Source organism: Camarhynchus parvulus, chromosome 4 (assembly GCF_901933205.1).
Source record: "Camarhynchus parvulus chromosome 4, STF_HiC, whole genome shotgun sequence".
Classification (NCBI taxonomy): Eukaryota; Metazoa; Chordata; class Aves; order Passeriformes; family Thraupidae; genus Camarhynchus; species Camarhynchus parvulus.
Genome location: NC_044574.1, coordinates 64,714,227 through 64,736,369, shown reverse-complemented (window position 1 = coordinate 64,736,369; position 22,143 = coordinate 64,714,227). Strand labels below are relative to the sequence as shown.

The window sequence follows — 22,143 nt, the reverse complement described above, 5'->3', positions numbered from 1 at the left end:
TTGAATACAGGACACAGATGAGAAAACAGGCAAGAAACTTCTGCATAAGAATTCCTTCTACCTTGGTAATCTTTGTAGAAAAATCCTTCTCTTTACACAGATTCCTTCTTACTGCAAAAATTCTTAGATGCAGCATGTAGAAAGAAACAGCATCACCCACAATACATGGCTTTGCAAACAAACCTCTTCTAATATCAGCTCAGACATTTCTCTGCGGGCAGTGTTGTGGTAGTGCTGCTCCAGCTCTCAGCAACCAGAGAGGGCGAAGAAGCAGTTTTCATTAAAAACAATTCTCTTAATAAATAAGACTTTCTTTATTATTTCCTTAAGCCCAAGAGCCCTCAACTTCAGCAGTTGGGTAAAACCTACCCTGGAGTCAGTCTGTGCAGCTGGACATCCCAAGTGGAATAATCAAGACATTTCCTAAACCCCTAAACAGTAAGCATTCAGTAAGGCAGGACAGTCAAATAGTTCAGAAAGCAGGAAAGGATGGCAAGGAGATACTCGCGCAGAAGCTGGAGCTCACTAACAATTTCACAAACACAAGCAGTGTGATATATGGATTCTTACAAAACTACATACACTTTTTGTGGCATCTGGTCTGCACAAACTGCTTTGGAGCTGGGCTGTTCTGAGACAGCTGTAGGTTCACAGACATGGAAAGAGGAGGCTTTGCCTGCCCTGGCTCCAGTTTTGGGGTTAACAACATCACACTTGCACAGTAGCCACGATCTGCTGTCGATTTTCAAACCATGTTTAGGCTGCCTTGCTCCCCACACAGCACCTCCAGCAAGAAGTTCAAGATGCTTTTTCAAATAAATACTTGTATAAAGACTGCTGACTCAAAGAGCTAGCCGAGGTGTGAGGAAGGTGCTTGTGCTACACATGGTTATGTCTATCAAATCTACATCATAGGAAGGTGCATATTCTTAAACACCAACTTCAGGACCAGCTTCTGTATTTCCCCAAGCTTTAAAATATGTCCTTAGAGAACAAGGATGGTGTCAAAAGCATCTGAAAATGCGTAACAAGGTGAACTTTACTAGACATACCTTCCCTCACTATGCTGTAAGAAAACCACAGAACCCCTAAAGAGTTATCAAAACTGATTTCCTGACCTGCCTTCTGCTTGATTGCACAGCTCTAGTACCAAATTAAGATGTTTGACATGTGCCATGGAATGTATGCGACACGACAGGGGTGTGACACACATGCAAATGTATGAAGCGTGAGACGTGGCATGATATGATACGACACCTGACATCCTACAGTGGATTAGCCCTGCCTCAAGCAGAGGCAAAACCAGCTGTGGGATTGGATTTTTTGCCCCAAAACCCAGGGGCACATGGCACGTAATGCAGAGAGAAGCAGAAACACAGTTTGTACCTGAAGGGGATTTGATTTCTAGGTAAGAAGTCTGTAACATTGAACTGTGTAATACTGTATGTATTGTGTGTACATCTAGGATAGACAGAACCCAGTGATGGACCAAACTAACTCAGCCGACACCTAAGAAGAGGGAGAGCCATTGGCTATGGAAATGAGACCTGTGTTCCTTTGTGAAAAGGATGAATAATGCTCTGGTTCCATCCAGGACAGGATTAGTTTCTGCAGCATCCAGGAGTGGGAACAGCCAAAACACAGAGGTTACTGTGTACCTCACATCATTACCAGGGATGGAGGAAAGGGATCCTCTTCCAGAGAAGCTTTCCTTCTGGTTCAGAAAATGGTGGAGGGAGCTGTCGATGATTGACTGTTATTGGGTTTTTTTCCCCCCATGTGAACCACTGCTGCTCCAGGAAATTGTCCTTAACTCCACGGCCTTTGCCTTTCTGCCCCCAATTCTCTACTCCATGCCACTGCAGAACGGAGGTGAAGGAAAAAGCATGGAAGTAGAGAGAGCAGCATGTGGTTTGGAGTCTCAGTGGAGGCACGGAATCAGGAAGTACCATTCCTAAAGGTCACTGTGTGTCATTCCAGCTGTCCAGGTAGAGCTCCATAAATTGGAAAGCACACCCCCACACACCACCCCACTCCATATCCATGTGTACATCCATTCTTCGCCCTGGAGCTCAGATCTTCTCAAGCAGGGAGGGGAGAGGCTGAGCCCTGCCACAGGCTGCTGCTGCTGGTACTCACCTGCCTGTCTGCTCTGTGCCACATCTGTGTGATGCACACCTGCTCCATGTGCATGGACCTGTTGGGAATACAGCTTCAGCCTCAGCACTGGAACTGCAGAACCCTTGCCGCTCTCAAGCTTGTAGAACCATATATGTTGGAATTACCGAAGTAGCCAAGGAAAAACCTGAACACAGTGTCTCCATGCTTCCATTTACTAGCTTAGTGCATGCTGCACATGCTGCTACTTGAAGAACAATCCAGGTAGAAGAACTGGACCTACACAGGTGCCATCAAGTTACTGCTCAAGGACACAGTAATCATGTCCAGCCAAACACATCCTTTTCACTAACAAACATCTCTCCTCCTAAGGCAGCACCTAAGTTCCATGGAAATTTCAGTTTGCTGTTCAATTAATAAAATGGCTGAAGCACACGAAAAAAGCTCAGCACTTGTACATATTTAAGGCTTCTGGTTCAACTACAGGAAACACCTTGGGGCCAATACCTCAGCAGAAGACTAAGGCCATACAAAAAACAATCCAGGAGTGTACAGAATGCAAACACATGCGTGGTATGCTATGTGTGTGTCAGATTTGACATGTGTATCACTTCCCAGCATCTCTATGTATGAAGGTATAGCTATTGCATTGTCAAGGACATTTATTGAACTTTTAACACCCCTACAAAAAGGCAACACTGTGCTCTAGCCTGGAACACGATGGTCATTCCCAAGCATTCTTAGAAAACATTACATGGAACCAGCAGTCTGTGGAACATGTGCCACAATAAACCAAAAACCACCACACAACCCCAAAAAAGGACAGTAACAGAAAACAAGAGAGCACATCAGCCAAAAAAAGGTCAAGGACCAAACAGTAACAGGTCAGCGAGTTTCAGTAACTTGTGAATCAGCATAGGATCATCCCAACAGAAGACTCTACATATTCGCTGGAAGAACAGATTAAGGAAAGAAACAAACACTAGGAGGAGGAACTTCTTTGAGAATCTTCTGACACTAAGAAGGTGAAACATGTCTCCAGCCCTACGCTCACTATTCCTGATGTATGAGAACACTGTGTAACCCCCCCTAGCATGATTTACAGGAATCACAAACATAATCCAGGTTTACTGTCTAGCTTGAACACACCACTGCTCACAACACCACGCCAACTCCAAACGTGGCACTGAACAACACCCTCCCAATGCTACCAATGTTCTCACCAGGACTTAAAAGGAAGTAAATTCCCTTGTGACAGGCACTATTTTCCAGGTTACTGTGTATGCAGATGATTTCACTAGGACTTGCCAGTGCAGTGATGGTGCCATCTTCAGTGCAGGAGTCCAACTCATACATAAGCATTAACACTGATGGGGTTTGAGGCAAACCACAAAAGCTGAAAAAACCTTGTTTCTGGACACTTCTGTACTACATTGCATTACTTTCTCAATTACAGCTTTGACACCTGCATAATGCTTTAAACCCACTACCAGAATCAGTAATTGTCACAAAACAGTTGAGTAACAGCTGGTCATTCCAGGTTTCACATTTGGAAGTACAAAAATTATTATTTAACTCTTCTAGCACAAACAACATAAACTATAAGCCAGTTGGCAGATTGACACTAAACAAAACTCCCAGCAAAGGATGAATGCCTACAGATCAAGCAGACTGTCCATTTCTTTTTTCTTGAAAGACACATTAGTATGCCTTTTTTTTTGAAAGAAATACAGCTTTTACTGATTTTTTTTTTCTTTTCTGAAGTTATGAGAAAGGGAGGAAAAAGAAGAAATCAATATACAGAAACCCTGAAACTATCAGGAAAAAAACATGATAATTCCACGGAGTGGGGGGGGATTTCTAGGAGTCAGGGTCAGTGAGCTGAAATGAGGCGGCACTGGGGGGCCAAAGCAGAACAAAGCTGTTAGATACTCCTACATATGAGAAAACATCAATTTTGGGAAAAGACTGAACTATTACAGGTAGCTTAATAACTGCATTTAAACTGACAAGAAGCAGTTCTGGAATTTTTTTCTTCCTGTAACTACAAACTTAAAAGTTGAACATTTTACTACTCAGAACTCTGTTTACTGAAACAGGTCATTCAAACCGACTTGACATTTAATCCACCTCCATCAATCACTGAACTGTTCAATATGCGGAGACTTCACAATCCACGATCCATAACTGTGCTGCTCTAGGTAGCTCTGCAGCAAGCTTTTAGCTTCTTGGTACAACTGAGATTTAATCTAAAAGAAGAAAAAAGAAACACCTTGTAAAATCTCAAGAATTACAGTTACAGAGAGATCTGTAGAAAAATCTCAAGAACTACTCAGAGGGATCTGAGTTCTCTACCACCAACATGGAATAGGCACAAGCACAAACACTGCAAAAATGATCCCTCTCCCCGTGTCAGCTCACCTTTGCCTCATGGTATGTTGGAAACTGGAGCAGGTCGGCCCGTCCTGCTTCCCTGGCGAGCATCCTGAAGCGGCTGAACATGGCGGCCTTGCACAGGCGGCTGGCCAGGCAGGTGCCGCTGCGGAACGGGGAGCTGGGGGCAGAGCGGGGAAACGATGATGGATCTCGGGAACAAACTCACTGCAGGGAGATGCTCTGATCCTTACAGGGGTTTTACCCTCCCCTCCTAACACTTGGTGAATGCCATCATGCTGGATTCCATCTCAATTGGAATCCCAATTAGTTTCATGCATTGTGAAAGATAAAACATTTTCACTACTACAGGCTCCACTGAGAGAGCTGTTTTCTGTAGTGTCTTGTAATCTCACTGTGAGCTTACAAGATCTCTAAAACGTCACCTAATCACAGGATGCTTTCAGCTAACATGAGAGAGAATTTCTCTCATAGCTTAAAAAATTAAATACTCCAATAATCCAGCACAAACCCATTATATCCAACAAAATGAAGACAAATGCTGACCTTTCAGTGGTTTTCCCACTTAATCCATCCACAACCTCCAGGGATGCATCTGACAATGTCCAATTCAAACTAAGCGACCACTGGTTCAAATCTGTTTGGATTGGCAGTGCAGATTTCACCAAGTAAACACGAGATCTGTTGACCAGGTAATGCACAGGAAGCTTTGAAATAAGTTCATCATCAAGACGCTGCTTTATGGTTATGTCCAGTCCTTTTGTATCCTTACAACTTCCATTTCCTAGTAAACAGGACAAGATCAGCCACATGCAAGTACATCAAATTAAATAGTAAAAAATGCAGATATTTCTGCATTCTTAATCTACTATAGTCATTTTTTCCCATAAAATTCAGGTTTGTAAAGATCAGTTCCAATATTCAATTCACAGAACAAAAATGATTTCTCATTTTCTTCTCCAGAGGCACCATTATTTTCGCTGGAAAATACTTTCTTTTTTGAACCACTGTTTTTCACCAACTCTTTAGGTTCCCTACTAAAACAGAATTTCAACCTTCCAGACGAGGAAATATGTTGAAGAGTTTGCCCACATTACCTCACATTCAACAGCATTTTTAACTGCCTACTAAACAAATAGACTTTGGTCCACTACATCTCAAAGAACAATTCTATAATTCTTCAAAGTATTTCTGATTTAGTTCATGCTTTATAACACACAATCAAATTGGAATAGAGAAACACACAAACCCCCACCCGGAATTTGCACTGAACATACCCACGAGAATGCTGCTGATGTACACGGGTTCGATGAAGTGGCTCAGCAAGGCTCCCTGAAGACCAACCACCTCCCACTTGGTCAGTTTGTCCCCAGCTGACATGCTGCTCACTCTGACAGTCTTGGAGGGACAGCAGACAGCCAGGTAAATCCTGCCTTCCAGGGCAACGTGCAGACTCAGCTCTTCGCTGGCTTCGTAAGCAGAGATAGACTGGGGACCGAGATGCCTGTGGCAGGACAGGAGAATGGATTTCAGTGAGCAAGCACTCTGATCAGAGATTGCAGTAAGTGGTAGCTAGTAAGGCTGTTTCTGACAAAAAAAATAATCACTAGATCTAGGCCTTGTATTATCTTCAATGTCTGTAATTCTTAGAAACACCAGACCGAGCTGCTCAAGTGTCTAGAATAGTGAAATCAGTATTTAAATCAGAAATAGCCACTCAATCTAACCTTAGCTACCAGTCTAATTTTAATGCACACATTAAAAACAAAAATCAGCTACAAACCAGCTGTCACTTTTTGTCTACTCACACTGTAACAGAAGTTAATTGTAAAAACACAGCTCTAAGGTTCTTAAAATCTCCTTTAAAATGTAACTCACACTGTGATTCAAAATATTTAGGTAAGTAGATACAACACCTAAGGGAGACAAACCAGTGGTTGTTCTGAAGCAGAATAGCTTTTTTCCCTTAGTTACAAAGAGGTAAGACATCAAAGCAGAGCCTTTGGTGTCAGTTCAAGGCTTTCTGTACTCCAATCTTGTAGTGCATACAATGGCATTAGGTCATTAAATCCACTTGCTCAACGGTTAAATTCATGATTTAACAGTATTTTAGTAGTATCTTGGGAAAGGGGTTAACAGCTTGTTGTCTGTAATAAAGAAAACCAAGAAACTTCTATAACCCATACAGAAATTTTCTGTATCATCATATTGAGCTGTATTGCATATATACCACAACTATCTTGTGCATTAACGTTCCCAAAACAAGATAAAAATTAATCTTCCACTTTATCTCAGGAAATGCCATGGTACTTACACCTCTGATTTTAACTGAGCAGTTCCTTTTGGAAGCTGGTTCATGTAGAGAGAGAGAGTTATGTTTTGCTTTAAGGTAAGCAGCTTCGAGCCTGGCGCTGTGCAAAATATGGATCTCTCTGCCTTGGCTGGATTTTTGTTATAGAACAGCAAAAGATGCCTGTACAAGTACCTAAAAGAAAAGTAAATGATATATTTTACATTAAATACTTTAATAAATTATATCTTTAATAAATTGTGCATTATATATAATCTAGATACATGTTTACATTACTATTCATTATTGGTTCACATAAGTATAGAATTCAAGTGCAGCAGTGAAACTGACACAAAGTGGCAGCAAGGGAAGGATTTGCAGAGACATTCCCACCTGAGCAGGGAACGCCTGGCAGTGACAATGGCATGGCTGTCGTGCAAGAGCCTCCCACAGGACTCCAAGCGCCGGCTGTAGTTGCATTCTCCTGTCCCCAGAGCCACCACCTCATGCTGCCCACCTAAAACCAGAGATGGTGGGGGGTTCACCTGGGCTGGCTGCCCACCAAGCTGCTCCAAGCTCTCAGAGCTCCATGAGAACAGGTTTCCCACTCCCCAAAGCTCACAATCAAACCAGACTTGCCCTTTTCAATGATGAAGGCAGCTAGGGAACTGCCACAGCTTTGGTACTCGGAGTGTTGGGTAGTCAGGCGGTTGAACACTTCCTCCAGCATTTGTGACAGCTTTTGATAGATATGTTCTCCTCCTAAATGGAACAACAGAATCCATCAAGACAAACTTACAGGTACCAGAAAAAGCATACATGAGCAACTTCCTAAATTATGACCCTGAACACACAACCACGCGTACTTTCAGGAGTCTTAAGATCCTCAGGATTAAAAAAAGCTCAAGAACACCCAAATACTTGATGCTTTTACCATCCATTACAGTAGAAAAAGATATAGCCCAAGTTGGATGACCTACTGCACACTAGCTCATGTAAGGACAAAGAATATTGTTTCTATTTCTATCACCTGGACAGGTGACAGAAATTCAAGCAATTTACTGAAAAATTCAAGCAATTTACTGAAGGTGTGTCCTTTTCTAGTAATACTAGTTCTTACAGCCTTCAAAAATGTTTAAAACAACACTAACAACATAGAGAGCACTAAATGTATTAAAAGATGAAAAAAATTTTAAAAAGAAACTATTTGCTGAGCAATTTGAATCAACAGAGGAAAGACAAGACTATTCCTTACCAGTCCTTGAAACACAAGCTGAGTTTCCTGGAGGCTGGGGCTCAGCAGGAACACAGGGAAAAGCTAAGAATTTAAGAACATTTTGAAGTGAGATGGACATGCCTAATTTCTAAACATGAATGTCACACTATTTGCAGCAAGTCAAACTTTCTAATTCTCTATGAACTTTCTCTTCTGATTTTGAAGTCCCTGTAAGCTTAGAATGATTCAGACAGCAAAACCCAAAAGAAGATAAAATACTATGGCAACTGAACTCTGTTGAAAGCAGTATCTCAGTAGGGAAGCCTTTTAAAAATTCAAATGCACTTGCGAATGTACTTCTTGTTGCTGCACCTAGTGAGTAGCAAATCAACAAATGAATTCCTTCAGTATTTCTGGCACCAGCTGATGCAACTCTTAATACACAAACGACAAAAATAAAGAACAGTTTCAGAACCAAACTACAGATTTGCCCCAAGGATTCAAAACACCTGAGAGAGGCCAATAGCGCAGCATTTAATAAAACCACAGATGTTTTGCATAGGATGCTGTTAAGCCAAGCATTTTATGTTGTAATTAAGTGTTGCTACAATATTTACCTGAATCTTCAAAAGACTTTGCCCCTGTATTCTCCAAGTTCAGTAGCTCAGCAAGAGCCAGTTTAGCTGCATTTAGTTTAGATTCCTTCTTGTTCTTTCCCAGCCCAGTCTTGTAGCAAACACCATTTATCACAGCACAAAAGGCAAAATAAGGCCTTATGACATCACCTTAAAAGGAGAAGAAAAAAAGCAAATGCAACCAGTGAAACTTTTTGAAGGCACTTCATCCATAGCTTTACATCCTTGTATGAATTCCTAGAACAAATACGAGACAAAAAGACAATTTTGGCAAATAAAAGCCTCACCCATAACCTCCCCAAAACTTTTGGCAGCTTTCACTTCATGAACTCTTCACACAAGTTCTGTTAACAGCCATAATTAAAGCAAATTGATCGATTTCTGTAGCACCTCATAATGAGAAACAGCTGCGGAGGCAAGGAAAGTGCAGCCAAAACCCAACACATGTGGGGGTAGTGCCATCAACAGTATGAAGGTTCAGCTGTATCAGCACTACCCAGTCAACTCAGATACTCTCAAGGATAAGCAAACACCACTTTATTTGGTAGCAGAAGCGTTTACCTGCCACGCTCGTTTCTTTCAATTCAAGCTGCAGGTTGTGTGTTTTGGCAAGCAGATGCAAGGCAGACACTGAGTTTATTACTCCCTGTTTGTATCTTTCAATCAAATCCAGGTCTCTCTGTGAGGGAAAGGCTGAAAATGTGGTGGTGTCGGCTCCTTGAGAAAGAAAACGTCCTTAAACAGAATTAAGGAGAGAACTGAACACACTGTCTGAAAATCTGCTAACAACAACTGCTTTTCAGATGCTTCTTAAAAAAGCAAACCAAAATTTACTGTGGAGCATTACTGCTTTGTATTGAACCCGACATTAGCAACAAGAGCAATTTCAAAACAGTGTGCGCATCCTCTTTTACAAGCATCAAACCTTTTACTATAGTAAATCCCATCATCTCTGAATACAGACAAGAGAGATGTACTACAACAAAATACAACATATATCCCCCTCCCCTCTCTTGTAAATCAACAATCAAAGTTGCTGATGGCAGATACCAAGCAGTGGAGCCCGTGCTTTTTCCACACAAAGCTGGGCAGTAGCAGGATTCCTTGTTCTAAGACGCTATAGAAGTTTCAGCAGCCACTGGATGGATGCAACTATCAGCTTCAGCAGTGTGATACACCCAAGTACAACGACTTCCCAGACAAGAAATCCTCACTTTTAAGTGTCTTAACAGGTGCTTTTACCACAACTACTCAAAGCAATTCAAAATACATCTTGGGATATCTCAAACTGCAGTTAAACCATTTCACAATGTTATTTATAAAAATTCATGCAGCAGAACATATTCTATATTTTGTCACTCTACAGTACTTTGTAACTTGAACTTTTTAAGTAAGTAATGCTGCAGACTACACAGGCCATCCCACAACAAAAAACAAACTTCCAGCACAAAAAGACTTTAGAAGAGGAGGGACAAGTTTAAGGAAATGCCAAAGAAGTCATGTAAGAAAATACAGCGATAAGAAAAAGCGAAGTTACTTTCAATAGCATGAACAGCCAATCCCGGTGTATAAACTGCAAACTATACCTGGATTTTTCATCACCCCTGGTTCACTGCACATAATAAAAGGTGGAGGATTCAGCCGTGCAGTCACAGGCTCGGAGAGATCCCTTGGAATTGGCTGTCTGAGAACCTCGGGGGGCAAAATCTTCTCAGGCGCGGGACCGAAGGCGAGCATTGCCGCACCCCCAAAGCAGCCATTGCTGCTCGCCATTTCCGACCGACCTAAGGAAACTTGACTCACTAATGCTGCCAGCAGCAAAAAGACCCTGCAAAGAACCCAGCAGTTCTCCCGGTCAAGCTATTTCACAGGAACACCAAGAACAACTCGCCCAGGGCTAGGGTAGAACCCAGACCCGGTGTCCTTCCCCACACGGCGGCCACTTCTCCCTTCTGTTACACCACCTTCCCTCACGCCTAACCCGGCCCTGCCCCTCGAAGGACACACCTCAAAACAACTCTCCTGAGGGAGTGAAGCGAACTAAAGCAGCAAAGCTGATCCCTCTCAAGCCTCCAGCCCAAGCTAGCGCTGCAGTTAAAGGGTTTGGTACCTGCACCTGCTGCCCTGGTCCTGCTGTGGAGAGTTGCTCAGCGCTCACACCCCGCAAGCAGGCGGAGCGCCCCTCAGGGCACACGAAGCTGGAGGAGCCGGGGAGGTGCTGGCCGCCCTGAGGCGATGGCCTCCGAGAGCCGAGCAGCGTTCCCGCCTCAGCCCTCCGGGCCCTCAGAGCCGGGGGCGGCCCCTCACGGCCCTTCCCGCCCTTTGTGAGGGGCGCGGCCGAGGCGCGAGGCCGCAGCTGCGGCTGAGGGAGGAGCTGAGGGAGCGGCTGAGGGAGCGAGGGCGCTGCTAAGTTTTGCCCCCAGTGCTGCCGACTCGGCTTCAATATCGCTTCCCAGGCCCTGGCTCGCCTTCTCGGGCCGCTCCCGCCGGGCAAGGGCGGCACTCGAAGGCGCCACAGCCGTCAGGGACCGGGAGCAGCCGCTTCCCCGATCCCAGCGAAAGCGCCGCGTCCGCGCTGCTCGGTCGGGGCGGCGCTTCCCGCCCACCGGCTGCTTCCCGTGCTCCCGGCCTCTGCGCTTGGCCTCACTTCAATCACAGTCTGCAAAGTTACACTTAAAACACTCTTCTCGTTGCTCAGCTTCCTTGATCGATGCAAAAAAAAAGGTCCTGTACAGTAGTTAAATTTTATTACAAGTGTAATAAACTTCATGATTTTTAGCACTAAGGCAATCACAGTTTCATAAGTTATATATATATATAATTTACACCAGTCTACATTGACAAATCAATTACTGGTCACATCAACGAGGGGTTTGTGTTATGGCAAGTAAAATTTTAAGAAAATTCACAGTTAATCTGCAAGTATTGTAAAGATGCAGGATCATATTGCACATCATAAAATGGACGCTGAGGAGCAGATTTACAGTGTTCCAGCTATTCCTTCACAGAATATACATTGGTCATCATCATCATGCAATAACTTCAAATACAGAATGGTATCAAGTACCACAGTAAACAGTTACTCACAATGTAAGTTTTAAATAGAGTAGCAAAAAGCTGTTAGGTTTCTCTTTAAACCATATTTAAGTTCTTAAAATATAATAAAACACTTTGATAAAATCAAATGGAGTTAGGGTTGTCACATTGTACTTTTAATATTCTTCTTTGTCTTTTCCTTTCTTCTCCTTTTCATCTTGTAGTGCAGTACCAAGTTTCTTTATAAGGACTGACAAAACTTTGTCCAAAGGATCCATGACACCACGCTGCAGCCACTTAGGGATAGTAGTCCTTGCATGGTGAAAGCCCAGCTTTTGGAGGATGTAGTCAACACCAACAGGATCAATTTTTCTCCCAGTCCAGGATATTAATCTAAAAAAGCAATAAATAGAAGACTCAGTCTCAAATATATACATACAGCAAACAGGCAATTGTAAATACAAAAAAAATCAATTTTCCCCAGTGTTACTCATGACCAACTTATATCTAACAGGCATTGTTTCAAACTTGATTTAGACAGATAAGCTCAAGATGATCACTGGTACATCCTCTCAAAGGAGGAGGATATTTAAGGAGGTGAAAAACCTGGCTGAAATTGATGAGTTTAAAGTTTACTGTATCCTAATTTAGAAGAGCCTCCAACAGTGCCTTAAATCTGCATAAATTCTAACCCAGAAGTTAATGCACAGCCAAAGAGGCTGCAGCTACTAAAGGTGTTTGTTACCTGAGCGTGGGTTCCAAATGCCAAGTATTGCACATAAACTCCCTCCAGTCAACTGTAGTGTAAGTAATGCTTTCCTCTGCCTCTTTATCAGTGGAGCTGTCCTCAAGGACACCAACAGAATTCTTCTGCCCTGGGCGAGCAGCCAGAATGCGAGGAGGAAAAATTGCTGCAAAGGGGAGAAAGGAAAACACCAGTCAGCCATGAGTAGCTCACTTGGATTCTTTTTGTTCACAGTTTAAATAAAACAAAAGCACAAGTCTGAGCAAGAAGACAATCACCTCATGTTTTCAGATTTTCTGCAGAAGGCCACATATTGCTTAAGAATGAATGTGCCAAATTTGAATGCTGCTATATTAGAAAGGTAGAAAAGTAAACCATTCTGAAATTAGAAAAATGCATGTCTCGAAAGGACTCCACTGATGAAAGGATTGCAATAACAAGAATAAAGCTTTCTGAAAGCTTTAATCTGCCTATACCATTTTATGAAGAGAAAGTTAAACATCAGGTGTCAAAATAGGAGCCTGATTATGATTCAGAGTATTTACTGTCAAATAATCTGACAGCTGCACATTGTCAGACAAGTGTTACTTCATGAACAACAACTCACCTTTCTCTTTTTCTTTTAGATAAGCAGACACCAAGTCATGCAGAAACATGATCAGTTCAGCATCCATGGTCACACAGATGTGGTCTGTAAATTCAGTTACCACACTGCATTCCACCTTTGGTTTAACACTTGTATCTACAGCCAGATAAAAATAGCATCAATACACTTACAAGTGCATACAGTAAATCTAAAAGTACATAGAATTTGAATGCAAATCATTTGAAAATAATACTTTTCATTGAACCAGCAACTCTTGAGAGGAAAGACCACAGTTAACATTTTAATAAATACAAGGAAACCAAGCCTATGAAAACAGCCAGTGTGGCTGAAATGTTCACATTAATTTCTTAGTTATTTTCTACAGCAACCAGTCTCTACACTAGATCTTCACTCTCTCAAAATAACTCCCTCTACATTTCACAACAAAATGTTGTTTCTTCTTGCAAATCTGCAGTTCTCATATTAAATCCTCTTATCAGCACACTACCTTTAATTCCTAATTTGCAAGAAATAGTTTTTCACCACGAAAAAGCAAATGACGTTTTACTGCACCTTGTAACGAAGGTTCTTGGGGCTCTTGAACATGAATAGATTTAAAATCCAGCTGCATCCTTGGCAATGCAAAGATGGTTTCAGTTTCATGGTTGTAACTGGAGCCACCCCTGAAGCCACTTAACAAGCTTGAGCTTTTCACTGTTGTGCTGCTCTCTGGATTGTTGGCATCAACATTCCGTAGCAGGTTCAACTCTGCAGGAACAATGGGAGATGTTAAATTTTGACAAGGCAAAAAAGTTAAGAAAAGTGACTTGTAAAACTGCTGCTGTATGATTATTGAGAAGATTTTCTCTTTTATTCTGCTCCCAAAAGCATGACTAGAAAAGATCAATCAATTTTGTTGTTTATACACTTGAGATGTAGCAGCTTTTCAACAGCTCCATGTGCAAGCAGATCAACCCCCAGACTGAGTGAACCTGACTCTAACCTTCATTCCTCGTGGCTGTCACATAATTGAACCACTCCTTCACACTGGCAACTCCGTGGGGGGGATTTTCATGGCGGCGCCGCGTTATCTTGGTGATGGTGGCCATGGGGCTCTCCAGGGCCCCACAGGGCTTGGTGACCATGGTGTTATGGCCCAAGTGAAAGTCCAGGGTTTGAACAATGTACGTGGAGTGCTCACTGGTACCTGCATTGGAGGTGTGGGAGAGGAAAAAAAAAAAAAAGTAAAAGCAGCTTAGTGAGGGTAGTGGAATTTTCTCTTATTCTCCTACAGGTATTTAATATGAATAATTAGTGCATCAGTGGAATAAAACCTGGTATAAAGCTTGAAAACAACAGATAAATCAAATCCTCAGTAGCTACAAACAATAAAACTTCACAATATTAAGACTAATGTAAGCAATAAGACCACCAAAATTCATCATACAGCTAAGAAGGACTACACAAACACAATTAAAAAGCCAGCCAATCCACTCAGTAGGCTCATTATCAGGGACATACCCAGTACATTTGAAAATGTACTTTATTCCACAGATAAAGCAAATTGTGGTTAAGGTGTGGAGGGAACAGATTATTTTTAGATAAATGGTATATTTTTGGGAAATATTTTTGATTCAGACAAAGAAAATAAATTTTTGATTTATTCTTATGTAATAATTCTTTAAATGAGTTTTTAATAATGTAATTTAGAGGAATGAGTAAACAGTTTAAATTACCATCTTCCAAAACTTTCTGGGCTTCTGTCCAAAATGCAATATTGGGTTCTTCCAGGTGAAATAAGGCCCACGATTTTGAGCGGAAATTAGGTCCATGAAAACAAGCTAGGGTCATATGGTTCCCATGCAGGCTCATGGATCCTCCAAACTGCATCCCATCTTCTGGCAGTGGCATCTGGAACAGGGATATGTGGCACCCAGACACCACCTTCAGAACTCCTGGCCAATGGCGATGATGGGCTGCATCCAACACTGCAGAGCAAACATGAACAACAAACCTCAGGCAAGATGCAGAAAAAAACTGCTGGCATATTTATATTTTTAGTAAAAACTGGAATTCTGAGTGATATTTCCACTGACACTGTCTCCTAGGTAATTTTTGCAATTAAAACATTTTAATTGGGAATCATTATTTTTTGGTAGCACTTACATTGCTCGTGTGAGGTTCTCTCCAAGTTGTTTGCCACCGTCTTGGGAGGGAGATAAGGAACAGGACCCCACGTGGACAGAGCTCGCTTGCTTGTATCAAACTGCTGAGTGAAGAACTCCTGGAGTTTCATTCCTATTTTTATCAGGTCTGGCGTAGTTGACCTTGAAATCATCACTTGGAAGATATCCCATTTCAAGTCCCCATGGACAAATATCTCACTAGATAGTAACAACAGCAAGAAAATTAGTAGTTAATATATTCCCTACTGACAATTAAAAAAGAAAAAAAACAACCAAAACCAAACAATGAACCCTTTGCATTCTAGCAGACACATTTCTGGTTAGCAATATTGGACAGAAGACATTTGACATTATCAAACATCATACATTTCAAGCACAGGTAATATTATTACCTTTTATCAGTCATGCTCGAATCCAGATTATTATACAGATTAATCTTCCACTCATCCTGCAGTTTAAGATCAGCATTACTGAAGATTCCCATTAGGATACTGGATCCCATGTAGTCAACACGTGCTTCAGTAGAACCCATAGTAATTTCAATTTTATGATTGGGCTGTTGGTTTGGGTGCTCTGAAATATGAGCTGAAATAGAACCAAAGCAATAGAGAAATACAGAATTAAAGAGATGAAAATCAGTTTTTCCAGTGATATCACCTTTATTGACTGGAGCACATGCTAACAGCAGGAGGCTTTCCAACTTACCCACCATCTCCAAGGTGTTCACATCTATGGTACCTCCAACAACTCCCCCTCTGGAGTCCAGCTGGGACCTTCCCAAGCCCACAGACATGCTGATTTCCCGATCTCTGCTACTGCCCACAGACAGACGGCCCTGACTTTTCAAACCACTGGTGGTCCACCTAGAACAGAGGTCAAAACAGACAACAACTTTCCAGGTTGCCAAAAGAGAAACTAAAGGTCATCTACTGGAAAGCAGTAAATAAGGTGGTTTAGGCATATGTGACTTCAGGATTAAGCAACTGCAGTATTCAAGAGAGGATTCTCAGTTCAAAACTGCAAAGGGTAGGATTTTAAAGCTAAAAGGCAACAGACTGTTAACAGCCAGTGAGGAAAAGACTGCTTTTTTGCCCCCAAAACACCAGCAAGTGTTAAAACATAGTTGATCATATTTTATACTTACGTAGTATTGCCCATTACATTGCTCATATTCATTTGAACATTTAATTGTTTTAGGTTCATAGCAAACACAACCAGTGTTTCCCATGGTGTTCCTTGCTGGCTGCCAGCTTTATTTGACTTATTAAATGGAGTTGATGTTTTTGAGAGAGTATCTAAACAGAACAAAAAATGGACAAAAATGTAAATTATTCCACATGCTAGGAAAAACTGGCAGAACATATCCATTTTGAATATTACAAAAGGACTGACAAGCACAATATTGATAAAGGGCACAAAACCATGAGAAAAGGTAAGTGAGAACTAGAGGATTTGCAGTATGCATTGCTTTAGCTGTCACAGAAATTGACTCATAGACAGGGAAATTTTATAGAAAACATGCAAACAACTTTCATTCATCCATTTTAGACATTTTCCCTTCTCTAAGCTATTGACTCTCCAGTGCCAGACACTGTGGAAAAGAATATTTTCAAAGCAGTAATGACATACTTCTTTCATACAACTGCTGGAAATACTTGAAAAAAAATATACAAGTCATTATCTACTTACCTCTCTGAGGCACTGAGGAGTCAGACACACTCCTGGATCTTGTGACAGCTGGAGACTTGAGGCTGTGAGATGCTGTCCCAGGTGACATACTGCTGCTGGCACTGTGCTCACTGAAAACATTGGGGGACTGTGCCATGTGAGTGAAGGAAGCAGACTGGCAGGGCTGCTCCCATGTCCTGCAGTATGCTTTCCTTGAGGATTCAGGAGAAAGGTGCTGGCTCACTCCTTCAATTGAATCTGGTGTGCCAGGGCCTGATGCTACTGGAGAAAATGCAGCACAGGAAATACAGAAAAACCATTTCATTTGTGTCTAACCATATCCTCATGTATACTAAGAACTACTAAGAAATAAATGTATTTCATTTAACATAACTCAAAGTTTTCTACTGTTTTTTTAATGTAACATAGAACTACAGAATAGTTTGAGAAGGGGCCTTAAATATCTGGTTCCAACCCTGCCACGGGCAAGATGCTGTTTAGTAGATTGGGTTGCTCAGGGCCCCATCCTACCTGGCCTTGGAATATGCTCTTTAAATTACTATTTTATCACTTCTGTCTAGGATTTCCTACTAGACATCTGAGTGACTGCATATGGAGTCAATCATAATACATTTACATCTATTCAATGATTTAATATGACACAGGCAATAAATGCTTATAAAATGCCTACTCTCTTTGTGTAACAAGTTTTTTTTGTGATAAGCAGCAGTCTCCTACCTGGCAGATTTATTGTCTGATCACCCAGGAAGAGCCTTCTAGCAATGCTTCTCCTGTACCAAGCCCTGGGAAAGGCCAGGATCTCACTGAGGCGGCGCATGTCATATTTGAAAGAAGCAGATCCTATGTCACAGACAGCTGAAAAAGCACATGCACACAGTTGTAAATTCTCAGTAATAACAGGTTTTGGTAACCAAGTCATATTCTCCTTCACCTAATAGTGTTGTCTCTGCTGTCAGGAAAAAACAGTTTTCCTGAGGTGTTGCCATTTCTTCAAGTCCAACCATTAGATACAAATGCATTTCATAAAGACACATGAAATGCATTGTATTTGCATTGTATTTGCATGTGTAGAACCCAAGAATACACATTATGTTGAGTCCTGCTTGTGTTGGATGTGCCTCAGACTCCTCATGGGAGGACTTTAATGGCAAATTAATCACAACCATCCTGGTGTTTTCCCAGTAAGTCAGGATCCCCTGTGCAGGGGCAGAAAATAAGTACACAGATCTTACAAAAAAAAACCACTGCCAAGAGTAAAGTCCATCACTGGAACAGCAGTTCTGTAATTAGCTGGGATTAAAATGAAAGAAGCATTTACCAGATATGTTGATCAATGTGGTGTCTATCTTGCTGGTAGCTTTGCTCACAGACTGACTCTCAAAAAAGGAGGAGCCTCCCGAACGCCTGATCCGTGACAGGCTGACTTTCACAAACTCCAGGTTGATGCTCAGGGAGTCCTTCCGGCCAGTGACCGAAGTGGGCTCCTCATCCACATTCCCTAGAAGGAGGAAGGAAACAGTTTCATCTTGTGTGATCCCTTCAAATCTGCAGTTCAGAAACCCGTGGCACACTTGAATCCCGTTCATCAAAGCAAACAAAACCTCCTTCCGTACCCAAGGCTCCCGATCCAGGGGTCAGCACGGTAACAGCTGATTTTTGTTTTCCAGCTCCGTAGGGGTGGAACACATAAAGGGAGAAGTCAGACATGCAGGCAGTAAAGCTCAGGCCTGAAGAGCTGCTGCTGGAAGTCGTCAGATCTGACTGGCTGCTGCTGTGCCTCGTCCTGCCCAGAGGGCTGCCGAGGCCAGGTGATGAACCTGGGGGCAAAAAATCAGATTTTTAAAGCATTTTCAAACATGAAATAATGCTTAATGTTAACAGCAGTATTAAACAGACCAAATACACTTCAAATTATGCCCTCTATCAGCAATATAGCTTAAATATTCTGAATCAGAGTTAACATTCACACACATATTACCTGGTGCTCCAGATTTACCAGCTGAATTCTTGGAGCCACTCTGTGGAGTACTGCCACCAATGGACACACTTTCTGATGGGTATGTTGTGCCTAAAGTTTCCAGTTCTCCTCGGTTGGAAGAGAAAACAAGATCCAGGGAAGGCAACTTCAGCATACACTCAACTCTGGATACTGGCAAGCAGCTGAACTTGATTTGAGAGGGCTGCCAGGCAGAAAGAAAATAAAGCATTCAGAAGGGACACTTTATTCTTTAGGAAGTTTTTTTATAAGAGTTTTTATTCCTTACAAATGAAATGTAGAACCATGGCTTGTTTAAAAGACAGGGACTAAGGCAGGTTACTACCCTGAATGTTGAGTTAAACCCTCACCTGGACTCGTACATAAACCACCACATCTACAGGGAAGGAGGAATATGCTGATGTTGAGGATGACACCAAGGATGTTGTGGACTCTTCCAAGGGATCTTGTATATCAAACTGTCCCATGTCTTCATCCTGGGAGCTAACAGCTTTTAACAAGTACAAGAACTCATTAGAAAGTGGAATTTGAAGGGGAAAGCAGCTCAATACCAAAAAAGCACAGAGTGCCAGAGTACAACTATGCAACTGACCTGTGTAATTCCTTTCTATGGGTGTGATGGGAATGGTTTCAAGGGCTTTCTCCAGGAAGTCCAGGAGGCAGGGGCTGATCACCATCTCCTCTGGCAGTGACTGGAGTGCAACCCAGGCGTAGAGCTTAGCAGTTTTCACTCCACCACTTCCTTTCCCTTTGGCTGCAACATTGAGAAGATACATTTGCCTAGGGTAATACCACTGAGCAGTAACTGATAAACATTAGAAGGCGCTTAATAACTTATCAAGTTGTGCCCTCTAATTGTCTCTATCATCTGAAGAGATGGAGATTAGGTCTGCTAGAAGAAATGAGGTCATTAAGTTTTCACTTTGCAGAAATAACCATTAGTCTGTAAGGCTTAACTGTAGTCATTCCATTGCTCATGTTCTCAACCAAGCACTCTGTTGTCAACACCTCACTTTTTAGAAAATAGCACTGAAAGCAAACACAGACAGTTCTTGTCCAACTGTCCACTGCAAAGTAACCACAGCTGACTGGAAATGAAAGTGGTATTAGGAAAAATTAATCAACAACTCTGGAAAGAATGTCAGTTTAAATAGAGAAAATACATCAAAAAATTAAAACTGCAAATGGCAAATCCTACTATATTTATGCAAAGAATGACTAAAGATTCTAAAACATGATTTTTGAAAGCTTGGAACTAGCCAGAGTATAAACTAACAAAAAGGTTACTGTCTTGTAAATTTGTGGAAGAGGAATCTTGAATCCATGCTCATTAAAATATTAATATGCACAGAAGATATAAGTACCAGCTCACTTACTGTCTCTATGCAATACAGCTATTAGAATGAATATACATCAATGGAGAAATAGATTTAAAATTCTACAAGACAAAGATAAAAATTAACTACTAAAACAGAGATTAAAAATCCTTTCATTTGTTAAAAAAAGAGAAAACACTGACTTCCCATTCTGTGCAAATTATTCTGTCTCATGTCTCTGACTACATGGTCCTATCTTACTTTTACTGGAAACCAAAGACAACACAACAAGTTGGTCTCCATTCCAGAGGAAGAGTATGATCATAAAAAAGTAGCATAAACAACAATAGATGTGTTTCAAAACCATTCAGGACTAATAAATAGTTATAGAAATAAAATGCATAAAGAAATAAAGCAATTACAAGCCAATCTCCAGTCTTGGGGGGGGCATATACATTATCATACAAGTGCAATTTCCACACCAAATGCAGAGCTTACAGACATTTAACCAGCAAGACTCAAGACCTGGACATCATGTGATAAGAATTAAAGGCAAAGATTAGAAAGAAGATAGAGTAGGGAACAAAAGTGAAGAGAAGTAGCATAAACCACTACATAGCATCTGGCAATCATAAAGAGGATGGCCACCTAAAGGAGTAAGAGCTAATGGTTCAACAGCATGGAGAATTGAGGAAAGTATCCCCATTTCACTGTTCTCTCCCAGCATCTCTGGTGATTTTATAAGGTAAAATCCACAAGCACAACTTCCAGTTATTCATTTTGCTTGGTGATCAAGTTCTGACAAAATTTTGGCTTTGTGTTTAAAGCAGTATTTAAATGCCAAAGGAGAGAAGAGTGAATGTCTCAAATTGGAGATGCAATCTACATGCCTCTGGATCCAACATGAGGTAACAAGAGCCTCCTGCTTGAAAACAGGAATCATTGGAGACACAACAAAGCCTGTATTAGAACTCAGCTTACTCCAAATCATGGCTATTTAGAGGCCATGGGTGAGACATTTACAGATATTTACACTGCTTTCCAACATTCTTTTGTTAAATGAAAACTGGGAGAAGGCAGTGACAGCCCAACACTGGGATATGGTGACTATGACAAAAATGTTACTGAGATTGCTTTGGCAAACAATGTCTGAACATGCAGCTTTATGAACTGCATTCTTGCTTCTGGGGTCAGGTTTCTGCAGCTAAAGTCAAGCCTGGATAAACACAGTGCTCCAGGTAAGGTGCAGCCAGATCTAAAGGCAGTAGATTACACCAAGGAACAATATATCCATGAAAGGTTCAGAAAGTTTGTCTATAAGTACCTGATGGGATGGGTGGGGGTTGGGGAGGAAGTAAGGTGTTAGTCTTGCTGTGGATAGTGCTAGAGAGAGGAGGAGATGTGGCAGTATCTTTCATACCATACAGCTTGGACTCTTTGGAAAGGGTGCGTGGCAAAGAGGATCCTCGAGAAGTGTTTGGTGATTCAGTCTTTAGAGTCTTGGAGTTGTAGTGCAGCTGGAAAGCAAAGCAAGATCAAGTTACTTCACATGAAGAATTCAATTGCTGTACAGCCATTTGGTGCCACTCCTTCCCTCCAAAATTTATTTCTTTTCATTCTTTACAATGTAAGATACATTACATTCCAATTTACATCCTATACACAAAAAGAACTGAAAACTTAGCACACAAAAAGAGAGATAAATTAATAAACTATTAAAAAATTCAACAAAACACAGAGAAACAGAGGAAATTCATTATTTAGGAACACTAAAGCTTGTTTCTCTCTCTGTTACATCACATGCACCCTGTGCCACCTATGCACACCTATGTCTTAATGCGTGGTGGAACTGTTCCACTACTGAACACAGGCATACAGAAACTGGCATTACAAAAACCAAAATACCTCTGAACGCAGGAGTTCACACCTCCTCCAT

The 22,143-nt window shown here is 41.6% G+C and overlaps 2 protein-coding genes across 2 annotated transcripts in view; both read right to left on the bottom strand.

Moving 5' to 3' along the window:
* Window positions 1–2,905: 2,905 nt before the first annotated feature.
* Window positions 2,906–11,288, bottom strand: ADAD1 (adenosine deaminase domain containing 1). Its single transcript, XM_030947034.1, has 12 exons — window positions 10,764–11,288; window positions 10,240–10,437; window positions 9,215–9,370; window positions 8,636–8,803; window positions 8,058–8,120; window positions 7,442–7,564; window positions 7,196–7,319; window positions 6,827–6,997; window positions 5,790–6,016; window positions 5,059–5,296; window positions 4,540–4,672; window positions 2,906–4,367 (listed from the first exon to the last, which is right to left on the bottom strand). Exons 2-12 carry the CDS (start codon window positions 10,424–10,426, stop codon window positions 4,254–4,256), a joined length of 1,704 nt encoding a protein of 567 aa, XP_030802894.1. The 5' UTR covers window positions 10,427–10,437; window positions 10,764–11,288; the 3' UTR covers window positions 2,906–4,253.
* Window positions 11,289–11,378: 90 nt separating this feature from the next.
* Window positions 11,379–22,143, bottom strand: part of KIAA1109 (KIAA1109 ortholog) — an 87,777-nt gene continuing 77,012 nt past the window's right edge. Inside the window, 18 exon segments of the mRNA XM_030947036.1 lie at window positions 11,379–12,082; window positions 12,435–12,600; window positions 13,042–13,176; window positions 13,594–13,788; window positions 14,024–14,227; window positions 14,757–15,008; window positions 15,187–15,404; window positions 15,599–15,791; window positions 15,912–16,069; window positions 16,351–16,501; window positions 16,896–17,153; window positions 17,613–17,750; window positions 18,214–18,393; window positions 18,509–18,712; window positions 18,874–19,075; window positions 19,242–19,381; window positions 19,484–19,645; window positions 21,628–21,724. Of these exon segments, the coding sequence (XP_030802896.1) occupies window positions 11,866–12,082; window positions 12,435–12,600; window positions 13,042–13,176; window positions 13,594–13,788; window positions 14,024–14,227; window positions 14,757–15,008; window positions 15,187–15,404; window positions 15,599–15,791; window positions 15,912–16,069; window positions 16,351–16,501; window positions 16,896–17,153; window positions 17,613–17,750; window positions 18,214–18,393; window positions 18,509–18,712; window positions 18,874–19,075; window positions 19,242–19,381; window positions 19,484–19,645; window positions 21,628–21,724 (3,270 nt within the window). The 3' untranslated portion in view covers window positions 11,379–11,865.